A 12,456-nucleotide genomic window follows, 5' to 3' on the forward strand; every position below is an offset into this window, starting at 1 on the left:
GCGGTTTGGCGCCTGCCTTCAGCCCAGGGCGTGATCCTGGAGTCCCAGGATCGAGTCCCACATCAAGTTCCCTGCACGGAGCCTGCTTCTCCCTCTGCCTGTGTCTCTGCCTCTCTCCCTCTCTCTCTCTCTTTCTGTCTCTCATGAATAAATAAATAAAATCTTTTTTAAAAAAATCTTAAAAAAAAGAAAAAGAAAAGAAATTGACAGGCTCATCTTAAATTTCATACAAGAATGCAAGGGTATCAGAATAGCCAAAGCAATCTCGAAAAAGACCAATGTTAAAAGAGTCACATCTCCTGGCTGTAAAACTTTATACACAGCTTACTACACGGCTACAGAAATCAAGAGAATGGTACTAGCATAAGAATAGAAATATATATATGATAAAATATAGATCAATGAAACAGAACTGAAAGTCCAGAAATAAACATTTATGTTTATGGTCAAGTGATTTTCGACAAGGGTCACAAGTGGATGAGGAAAGAAATGATATTTTCAAGAAATGGCACTGAGACAAGTGAATATCCACACGCAAAAGGATAAAGTGGGACCCTGATCTAAACTAAAAATGGACAATACACCTAAATGTAAAAGCTAAAACTGTAAAATTCAAACCCAAAACATAAAGGTAAATCTTCATAACCCTGGGTTAGGCAACAATTTCTTAGATAAGGCACAAAAACCACAAGCAACATAAGAGAAAATAGATAAAATGGGCTCTATGAAAATTTCAAAATTTTGTGTTTCAAAGTAGAGAACCCACAGAATAGAAAAGAAATGTTTGCAAACCATGTATCTGATAAGGGATTTACATACAGAATTTAAAAACTAAAAACTCTTCTAACTCACTAATGAAAAGACAACCCTATTAGAAAATGGCCAAAGAGTCTGAACAGATATTTCAATTAGGAAGATACACACATGAAAAGATGCTTAACATCATTAGTTATTAGGGAAACGCAAATCAAAACCATAATGAGATTACACTTCACACACTAAGATGACTATAAACAAAAATACAGATAACAACAAGAGTTGTCCAGGATATGGAGAAATTGGAATCTTCATACATTGCTACTGAGAATGTAAGATAGTGCAACCACTTTGGAAACAATTTAACATTTCCTCAAATTGTTAAACACAGAACTAGCATGTGATTCAGCAATTCCACTCTTACAAATACACACAAGACAAATGAAAACATACATCTACACAAAAACTTATCCATCAATGTTCATAGTGATATTATTTAATAATAGCTAGAGTGGAAACCCAATTTTCCATTAACTGATGAATGGATAAACAAAATGTACAATATCATTCAGATATAAAAAGGAATGAAGTAATGATACATGCTACAACATAAATGAACTTTGAAAACATTATGGTAAAGGAAACCTGTCACAAAAGGCCAAATGAAATGTCCATAATAGGCAAATTGTATAGAGACAGAGTCAAGACAGGGGTGGGGGTGGGGAATAAAGGGGAATGGGGAGGGACTACTAATAAGTATGGGGTTTCGGAGGGGGGCGATGATGAAAACATTCCAAAATTACACTGGAGTGATATATACAAAACTAACAACCAATAAACACTCTAAATGGGTGAATTTTTGGTATCTGAATTATAATCTCAATAAAATGTTAAAAAGAAAAGGAATAGGCAGGGATAGATCTGGAAAAAGATGATCTGGGTCTTAAAATACGAAACTGGACCCCAGACTATTATATAAAAATCAATTCCATATTGATTAGGAACTTAAAAACACCCCAAACAGACCTTTAAAATTCTTAGTAAAAAATGTAGGTGGGCAGCCTGGGTGGCTCAGTGGTTTAGCGCTGCCTTTGGCCCAGGGCGTGATCCTGGAGACCGGGGATCAAGTCCCATGTCAGGCTCCCTATGTGGAGCCTGCTTCTTCCTCTGCCTGTTTCTGTGTCTCTCACGAATAAATAAAATATTTTTTTAAGTAGGTGAATGTATTTTGCGTATTCTTAAACAAGACACAAAAAGCAGTAACTATAAAGCACTGACAAATCTGACTGTATTAAAATTTTGAACATTTGCTCATTGAAAGACTTCTTAAAAAGCAAAAAAAAGATAAATTAGGAGAAAATATTCACAGTATACAAAACTGACAAATGAGTACTGTAAGGAATACTTTTTTAACTCACAGAATTCTATAAGAAAAGGACAAACAACCAACAGAATTTGGCCAAAACAAATGAAAAGTTTCACAGTACACGAAAAAAACACCTGGGTGGCTCAGCAGTTGAGCGTCTGCGTTTGGCTCAGGGCATAAGGGATGGAGTCCCACACATCGGGCTTCCTGCATGGAGTCTGCTTCTCCTTCTGCCTATGTCTCTGCGTGTGTGTGTGTGTGTCTTTCATGAATCAATAAATAAAATCTTGAAAAAAAAAGAAAAAACACCTATGGCCAGCAGACATATTGTACGTGCAAAGCATTAAGGATCTACTTATTGTAATTACCATTTTTAAGAGAGGAAGAATTCTAGGCTGCACATTCTAGAGTCTCTTTGGGGCATAATCATTTAACGAAATGATATTTGGATGAAATCCAAATTCACAAAAGTTCTAAAACTGGTTAGTCTCTGTAGGGTTCAAATAAAAGTTTATGCTGCAATTATTTTATTTCTGTCTTTTGTCACCTTAAATCCCTAATATTATACATAAAATCATACTGAAAAAGATTAAAGTAATTAATTTAAAAGTAAAGTGACAACAATCTCTGTCACAAATCATAAAAGAGTACACAGAATTAGCAATGTACACAAATAGGAAAAGACTTTCTACCCCATTTGGAATAAACAACTTTTCTTTAAAATTTTTCATATTGGTACGCCTGGGTGGCTCAGTGGTTGAGTGTCTGCCTTCAGCTCAGGATGCGATCCTGGGATCCCACGGTCTGGGATCGAGTCCCGCTTCGGGCTCCCGGGGAGCTCGCTTCCCCCTCCGCCTGTATCTCTTTCTGCCTCTCTCTGTCTCTGCGTCTCTCATAAATAAATAAATAAAATCTTTAAAAAATAAAATAAAATAGAATTTTTCATATCAAATACATTAGAAAACAGCCATTGTTTAATTATCCATTACAGTACATTCACTGATATTCCATAAGTGGAATGCTATCAATTTATAATTGACTTGAAACAAGAGAAATGTAAAGATTAAAATTTCAAACTTGACCTTTAGCAGACTTGAGTGTACTAGCTTTAAGTGAGACTGAACATAAACTTAAATTTTTGTTATAAAACTTACTTGTACAGTTTCCTCTTATTACATTAAATAGCTCCTTGGAGTGGAAGGTGTCCCTTTCTATAAAAGGGAAGGAGACAAAACTTTCTGAAACTTTTCACAGTATTACAGTACTTCAAGAAGTACTCCCAAAACACCCAAAGTACACTGAGAAAGAGAAAAGGAAACCAAGATTTCCCCTTTAGGTCATGATGAAAAGCTCTATAGAATGAGGGTGGGCATTACACAGTTTAAGCATGCATTACACAGTTTAAGCATGCCTTAGAGTGGGGCTGCTGGGATGGGCTAGTAGAATAACATACCCCTCTGCAAAGTGTCACAGAGTGCTTTGGAAATTAAACAAATACGACCTTCCAGGGAATCAATAAGCTGCAAGTCTTCAATTATTTATATTTGTGAGAAATATTTTTATTTGTGAAAAGTGTTCCTAGCATCATTTCTTATTTTGTCAATGAGGATCTGGATCTTGTCCAACTTTATACTTTTGATGACAAATGCTTCAGAGTTTGAATTACAAATAATCTAAATCAAAATATTAAATTTTAGGCTTTAAGCAAAGTGTCCCTATAAGCTCAATTCTAAAATATCCCAATCAACCACCTCTGGTTTTTTACCCATCATGTAGTATATATAATTTTTTTTCATAAAAGATGATAAGCTCATATTTTCCAAAAGCTACTAATTCAGCTGCTAACCACACAGTCCTAATTCTGAACTGTAGCTTATTCTTCAAATTGATTCCTTAAAGCATTATGCTCTTTTGAGTACCTTTTTCTATGTTCATCACCTTTTCCCTGATGACACTGCTGCATTTTTTTAAGATTAAAATGTAAGACATTAATGTTTCCCAGATATCTACCTTCACTTTCACCTTAATGTAAGGCAGGTTACTTTTCCCTTCCATGGCGAACAGCTCCCACCCTGTCCTCACTTCCCATGCCTTCAAGAAAGGTTCCCTCTCCTCTTCCTCTTGCATTTGAACACTGAGCTCTCCACTGGTTCCCTTCTCTCAGTCTCTTAGTATGTTTCCGAAAACACAGTAAAGCTTCGGTTAACAACCACTCTTAACACACAGTATCATTCTCAACTCTGTATTCAAACAATTTCTCCCCTGAAATTCTGCAACTGTCTCTCCTGCATAATCATAACTTGATCCCATACTGATTGTTTACCTCAAGATTCAGCAAATATCTAATTTTAAAGGAAGCTTTCTCAAACTAACTTAACCCCCAATAAAATTAAGCCTTATGCCATAGTTTCACATCACTTATTTGTACATTTTATAAATGTATACAATTTTGAATATATAATTCTTTTTATGAATTGTTTTAGTAATTTTTTAGATAATAAATAATTATTTATTTTTTTAGTAATCTCTACACTCAACATGGGGCTCAAACTCATGACCTCGAGATCGAGTCGCATGCTCTTGGGGTACCTGGGTAGCTCAGTCCATTAAGCATCAGGCTCCTGATTTAGGCTCAGGTCATGATCTCAGGGTCATGGGATCAAGCTGGGTTGGTGTTCACAGGGCCAATGAACGTGGGGCTTGTCTCAGGAGGTCGCTCAGATTTCTCCTACTCTAGTGATGTGCCAATCATCCAAGCTCCTGGCTCTAACACTAACCCTAGATTGGGTTCTGACCCAACCCGGCCCCAAAACCATGCTCAGTAAGGAGTCTGCTTGAGATTCTCTCTCTCCCTCTGCCCCTCCCCACTGCTCACTTTTGAGCTGAAAAAAAAAAAAGAGTCACATGCTCTTTCCAACTGAACCAGTCAGGCACCCCTATAATTCTTTTCTAATTGTTACACATATTCCTGTACACATTCAACTATTTTAAAAACTCTTCAAGGACAATAACCATTTCTCTTATTTTATATTGGCTATAATCATGTTTCCAAAGTTGGAATTCAATAAATGCTTGCTTAATGAATCTATTCTAAAAACCATCAGAAAGACAGGCATGAAGACAAGCCATGCAACTACTATACACAAAACAAAACACACTGCACACAAAAAATATATAACATATGAAGCTAAATAAGCATTTCGTTTTCAGAATAAATAATATATTAGCATAGTGTATAGTTTAATAATAGCTTTATTATTTAGATTGAATTAGAATGGAAATAACACTGGAATAGTGAGTGCTAAGAGCTGGAAAACCTAGGCTCTGACCCACACTCTGTCATACGCTAGCCATTTAACTTTGGGCAAATCACTTAACCTCTCACAACAATGAGCAATTACTATGTACTGTGCCAAGCTCACAAGGGTTATTCTTAGGATACAATAACATAATATACATGAAAGTGCTTAGAAATTTATAAAGAGCTATATAAATGGTAATATTTTAATGATGACCATACCCTCCAATTTAAGATAACATTCTATTTTAAAATGTGAACTTACAAAAAAAAAAGAAGAAATTAAGGGGCAACTACTTATGCTGTAGAAGAATTCATCACTGAGTATAAAATAAATCACTGCAAGGTCCAGCAACTCAAATTCAATCTAGAGCAATTATAATATGCATCAACTGTAAAAAATGTGTTTCACATTCAATTTTTTAGGAAGACATTTATTAGACAAAGCAAGGTAGATATTTGAATCCGTCCACAAAATCACAATCACAAGTTCATTCCATTGTATGCACTAAGAGGGCCTTCACCTACACAACACAGAGTCTGCAAAGTATATGTGGCTCCATTTTACAATCTGATAAAATGCACCATGTCCCACAGTTGAAGGGGTGAACCAGCACATGTAGGAAATACTAAAGTTGACTTCAGGTTTACAGGAAAATATGTGATTAACCAGGACACCATCTGATGCATGTAAGAATTCCTAAATCTGTTTCACAGACCCATTGTTTATGGATATAAAGAGGTACAAAGACACAGAGGGAGCAGCTGCAAGTAGGCTGAGACTGATTTGTAGCAATGGTGACAAAGTCAAATGTGAAAAGTTTCAGGATTTGTTTGGGCAGCTATTAAAATCATTTTCAAGCTCTCTTAAGGTCAACAAATTATCACAGTATCAGAAAGACTAAAAAGCTCTAGGCAATTTCCCTTTGCCCTGCCAAGTCTACCTATAGACCATCTAAGACGACATTACAAGAGTCAGCTACTTTCCTGAAATGGATTATGAACTTTCTCATCCTTGTTTTGTTTTTTCAGATTTTATTTATTTGAGAGAGAAAGAGAGAGAGAGAGAAAATGAAGGACAGAGCATGAACAGGGAGGGCAGGGGAGGGTCTGAGGGAGAAGAAGAAGCAGATCCGTCCCTGCTTTTGTGTCTTTATACAGATGAGGATTTTAATCAAGAAAAATCTGGAAGGCAGATATATTCAAAAAGGTCATGAGCAAAAACCACCAACTGAAGATTCAAATAAATTAGCAAACGCTCCCTTTTCAATATTAATCTCCTCAAAAGGCTGCCATAATTAGTTAGCTTTGAGCTACAAAAGAAGGAGAGTGAGCTGAAGAGGGGGAAAGAAATGAAGAGAGCAGGAGGACAAGGGCAGGTGAAGATCACATACCAAAAATGCAAAAAAAAAAGGTAAAAAAATACACTTTGCCAACAGCTACCAACTATCCATCTTCCCTCAGAACAAGACTACTAATGAAGAAAACAAGATTTTGCTGCTACATTTTTTTGGGAGGGCACTATTTTCTTAGTGCAGTTATCCAACAGTATTAAATGTAAACAAGGGTTACTCATGGTAACTGAGGAAACTATAGCTTCCTGGCAATTTTCTATTCTCTACAGACATGATATAATGAAAAAAAAAATGAGCTTCTGCTTCACCAAGTCTATTAAAAAGAATATTGAACTAGATCTTAAATACATAGTTCCTAGTTTTGGTTTTGACCCTCTTGACAAGTGACTTTAGTCCAGTCACTAAATTTTTTTTTAAGATTTTGTTTATTTGGGCAGCCCGGGTGGCTCAGTGGTTAACCGCGACTGCCTTTGGCCCAGGGCCTGATTCTGGAGACCCGGGATCGAGTCCCAGGTTGGGCCCCCTGCATGGAGCCTGCTTCTCCCTCTGCCTGTGTCTCTGCCTCTCTCTCTCTGTGTCTCTCGTGAATTAATAAATAAATAATAATAATAAATAATAATAAATTATTCATGATAGACTCACAGAGCACCAAAAAAATTGAGCGGTTTTAGAGTTTCTCAGCCCTGGCTGCACTTTAGAATCACCTGGGAAGGCTTTAAAAAAAAAAGTCTCTCCACCCCTGAGATTCAGATTTAATTGGTCTGAGGTGGGGCCCAAGCATAGGTTTTTTAAAAACATTCCCTTGCAATTTTAATGTGCAGCCCAGGTGAAAAAACCACAGGTCTATTCTGTTTCATGCATATGTGAAGAACAGCAAAATAATGCAAAAAGCCCTCCCTGCTTCCATTCAAATTTATCAACTTTCCCTTCTTAACCTTAGGTTTACCCCAGGTTCTCACCATCTCACACCTAGATTAACAGAATACCTTCCTATTTTCACTTCCACCAGTCTCTTCCCAATCCAATAAACCATTACATGCTTCCCTAACTAATCAGTTTGGTTCTGAAACATTATCCAACTGAGAGTCATGTTAAGTATAACAATACCAACAAACAGAACTGTTTTCATCACAGGATACTGTATGTACACAGATATGTATGTATGTGTGTGTGTGTGTACATGTGTGTATGATCTCAAATATGCCCTATTTTTCTTCAGCTCAAGTGTACCCACCTCTATTTATACATAATAAATACTAGTATCTTTACATATAAAAATATTGTCCCTGAATAGTTCATGACTGAATTTTGTCAAAAATGAATGGCAGGTGACAGGCTCTGAGGGGGGCACGTGACAGGATGAGCACTGCGTGTTATGCTATATGTTGGCAAATCGAACTCCAATAAAAAAATATACAAAAAAAAAAAGAATGGCAAATGAGTCACTCACAAATCTGTCACTTAAGGAAGTCTGGGTGGCTTAGCGGTTGGGCACCTGCCTTCGGCTCAGGTCGGAGTCCCGGGATCGAAAGACCCACATTAGGGCTCCCTGTGAGGAGCCTGCTTCTCCCTCTGCCTATGTCTCTGCCTCCCTCCTCTCTCTCTGTTTCTCTGAATAAATAAACAAAATATTTTAAAAAACAAATCTGTCATTTAAATTTTGAAGGGTTTTCACAAGGGACACACATTAAACTGAGAAAAAAAGAAAGTAAAATGAGGTGGAATTACCTCAAAAATCCTGTGTTACCACAGATACTGATAAAGTTTATGACAAATGAATGCTTATCAAGAACAAATATGGCTATGCTTTATGTTAAAGCTTGCCTCAGAAAACCAACTGAAGGCTTAAAAGCCAAAGGTTATAACCATATAAGATGATATTTATGTTTATGAAAAATATTATCAAGTATAATACAAGTAATATATAATGAAAAGACTGAACAAGTATATGACTTATCCCCTACCCTTAAGGAGCTCTCCAGCTTCTCAGGAACAGCATGACACAAACGTAAAAAGAAAATAAAGCCAGCACTAGCAAGTAAGTGATCAAGATAGTACCATAAGAACTCAAAAACAGGGCAGCCTGGGTGGCTCAGTGGTTTAGCGTCGCCTTTGGCCAGGGCATGATCCTGGAGACCTGGGATCAAGTCCCCAGGTCAGGCTCCCTGCATGGAGCCTGCTTCTCCTTCTGCCTGTGTCTCGCCTCTCTCTGTTTCTCATGAATAAATAAATAAAATATTAAAAAAAAAAAAGAACTGAAAAACAGGAGACTGCTATGGACTAAGGGAGTCAGACACAGCTTCCTGGAAAAGCTAGGGCTTGAACAAAATTAAATAGGTGGAGTAAAGAAAAAAAATCCCAAGCATGTGAGTGAGCTTCTATACAGATGAGGCAGAAATTCATTAAATATATTTGAGGGACAGGGAGTTGACCTAGTTGGAACAGAAGGTTCTATGTAGGAGTGTCTGGGGCAGTGAGGTTGCAATAATAAATTGGAGCTGGACAGTGAAAGCCCTGAATGCCAAGCCAGGATGCTCAAACTCTGTGCTACAGACAGATCCTTTACAGGTCATAAAGCACAAAAAGCAAAACAATATATCCCATAATGATGCAGTCTGAAACCATTTTTCTTGAAGCCTCTGAAGAACATACCAAGTCCTATAATATTTTGCCAATATATTCATAAATATGTGAACATATTGTTTAGGAAATCTGTTCAGAGTGAAGGAGTAAATACTCAAACATGCTTTCCAAAATACAAAACCAGTGATCGATTACGCATTCATAGTTCTTAGGATAATTCCTAAGAGAATAATTGGATAGACTGCTTCAATTTTAGGTTTTCCTCCTCACCCCACTCTCCTCCAAACACATACCTAAATTTAATATCCAGAAACTGAATACACTGAAATAGTGTCATTCTGAAAATAAGAGGCCTTTTATTACTTCTCATTATGGGTGAATTTACTTACTGTACTGTTTCAAAATTACTACACCTATCAAAATAATTTTGTCCATGATTTCTTTCAGCAAAGCAAATAAAAAAGATAACAAATGCAAAGATTATGAAAAGCAAAAAATCATTTCATCAAACCAAAACATATTTAAAATAATCAGCACTGGTTTATAAGGCAGAGGGGAAAGGGAGTATGTTCATAACAAAAAAAATGCCATCCACAACAAAGAGTATCAGAGAATATATGAAGAACACTACAATAGCCAATTTTTTAACCAAAATGATAAGCCATTAGCCCACAACTCCCTAAAGAATAGGGCTAATTCTGCTTCTCAGAAATGCCCTCAAATTTTTTGGCTGTTTCTGGTATAAAAATTAAGAGTCTAACCTAACTCAAAACAAGGATCCTTTCCCCTGGCAACCAGACATGTTAGTGATTGATGATTTCATTTGCCACTACAGCAAATACTAATTTAACCACCACTACCTTCTCAACACCAGGAAAATGAAAAATTTCAGCCTCTAAAGGCATACGTGACAAGAAGGCAGGAATATTCTAGGATGATGAAAACACACACACACAAAATAAGAACACATAAAAACCGTGGCAATGCTGCTGCTATACGATGAAAAAGGAATATGCCATTCTTAGAGCCACGTATGTCTTTAAAGAATATGTGTAGATTGTGATTTTAGGTATTGTCTTTTTTTTTTTTTTTTCCCTCCCTCTCGGAAAGAGGAGAACATCCAGGAGAGTTGGAAGAAGTGCGTTAAGGAAGGTGTCAATACCTCCCTCCCTATTCCTTACTGGGGAAACTCCCTTTAACAATAATGCTCTTTCACCCTCACATCCCGCCGGGTTTCCATACATCCTTCGGTCGGCAACCCGCCACCCCACCCCCCCACCCCCCCCCCCCCCCGCTCCCACCACCACCACCACCACCACCACCACCACCACCATTCCCTTCCCTCCCCCTCACATTCACGAGAACAGGCTGCTCCGACTTTGTCGGTCTCGCCGCCCCCGCGAACCCGCCCAGACCAGCGGAGTCCAACAACGCAGCCACGCAGCCACCCACACCCCCCACCTCCTCCTTCGGAGCCCAGCTTCCCCTCCACCCCAACCCCGTCCTGTCACCTGCTTGGGTGGTGTCCGTCAGGTCGTAGCCGCTGCCGGGGAAGTCTCGGAGTTTCCTACCGCTGAGGCTCAGGATGCCAGAGTTGCCCGCCTCCTCCAGGGCCCGGTCCAGGCTCCTCACCGTGTGTTGAGGCTGCAGGCTCGCCGGGTTCCACTGCGGCCCGTTGGGGAACGGCTGACCGAAAAGAGTCGGTACCGGGATGGGCACCACCAGGGTCCCGCCGCCGCCGCCGCCTCCCCCTCCGGCTCCGCCACCTCCCCCTCCGGCTGCGCTACCGCCACTGCTACTTCCACCTCCACCACAACCGCCACCCCCACTGTTAACACCACCTCCCTGACTCGCCGCCATGTTCCTGGGAGAGAGAATAGCCCCCGACAATACTCTCAGCTTGTGCCGCGAGTGTAGGGGTTTCTCAGGACGCATGCGCAGACTGGGGGGCGGAGGGGGGCGAGGTAGATGGTGGGAAGGAACCGGGGACGGGCTGGGAGGAGGTGTTGGTAGGGAAGAGACGGTGTTCAAACGTGCAGAACGCTCGCTTTCAGAAATGTGTGGTCAGAGGAAGGATGCTAAATCTCGGTTCCGCTGCTTTGGGTACCAAAATCCTCCGAAGCGACGCCAGCTTAACTACAGGTCATTTAGCGGTAGGTCCCCAGATCTGTAAATTGCTTCACCTTTCTCCGCTCTGCAAAACAAAGACAAATATATTAGGTAGGGGTAAAAGGGGTTCGTTCCAGAATATATTGAAACGGCATTTAGAAGGACTATCAGGACTTTCAATAAGGACTACCACCTCATTGAAACGCTTACCGCCAATGCCTCAGGAATTGTTTACCAGGGTTGCCGCGGAGAGAAACAGTGGAGGGTCATTTGGGGAGGGAAACTAGTGCAGAATTGAGTTTTAAGCATATATGAATTTTGCCATAGTTTAGAGTTCCAAAATAGGAAAAGACTTTTTAAATGTTTTCAAGGAAGCCTTTCGTTTCAGTATGTGTGGGTCTCAGCCAAACTGCTGCCTTCCAAAACTTGGAAAAGTTATCTACATTCTGTTCTGTCACTCTTTGAAGTTGTGCCAAGATCTCCAAAATATCTCAGGTTTCTTTTCATCATGTCAGTATGGCTGATGGAAAACTCTGATCATTAAACAACCTTAAAGTTTATTTTTGAAATAGAGGTTTGCGTTTCAGGTGGAATTCTGCAGGTTTAACACTGGGGATAATAAACTAATCAATCTTGGATTTTTAGGAGGTCGTTTTTAGAACCTGAACCCAACTAAACTATTCAGGCCGCTGTTACCCTCCTACTGCCACTCAATATTCAAAACTTTTTCACTGACAGTAGAATCACTGACCCTCCCCCGAAAAACTATCAAAATGTTTGGGCATATTCAGTTATCATTAATTTGAATATCCAATATATCTCTTTTACATCCATTTCAATTTGAGCAATCTGCCAACAGTCTCATTTTCTTAGACAATCTCCAGAAAAGTTTGTCTGCCATTGGCTCTACTTTAGGAAAAAATGCAGGAAAAAATTAACAACTTGTCTAAATTGCTTTGTGGCCATCCATACAGGTTAATTAAAATGAT

At 39.0% G+C, this 12,456-nt stretch overlaps 1 protein-coding gene across 4 annotated transcripts in view; it reads right to left on the bottom strand.

Annotated features, from left to right (window-relative positions):
- Positions 1–11,221, bottom strand: part of LRCH2 (leucine rich repeats and calponin homology domain containing 2) — a 103,509-nt gene extending 92,288 nt beyond the window's left edge. For all 4 annotated transcript variants that reach the window (XR_005985590.1, XM_041740198.1, XM_041740197.1 and 1 more), the window contains exon 1: positions 10,870–11,221. Coding sequence is in view for 3 of the 4 variants with exons in the window: in XM_041740198.1 (XP_041596132.1) it covers positions 10,870–11,218 (349 nt within the window). In the remaining variant the exon portion in view is untranslated. The remainder of the gene's footprint in view (positions 1–10,869) is intronic.
- Positions 11,222–12,456: the final 1,235 nt, after the last annotated feature.

Source organism: Vulpes lagopus, chromosome X (genome assembly GCF_018345385.1).
Source record: "Vulpes lagopus strain Blue_001 chromosome X, ASM1834538v1, whole genome shotgun sequence".
NCBI classification, from domain to species: Eukaryota; Metazoa; Chordata; class Mammalia; order Carnivora; family Canidae; genus Vulpes; species Vulpes lagopus.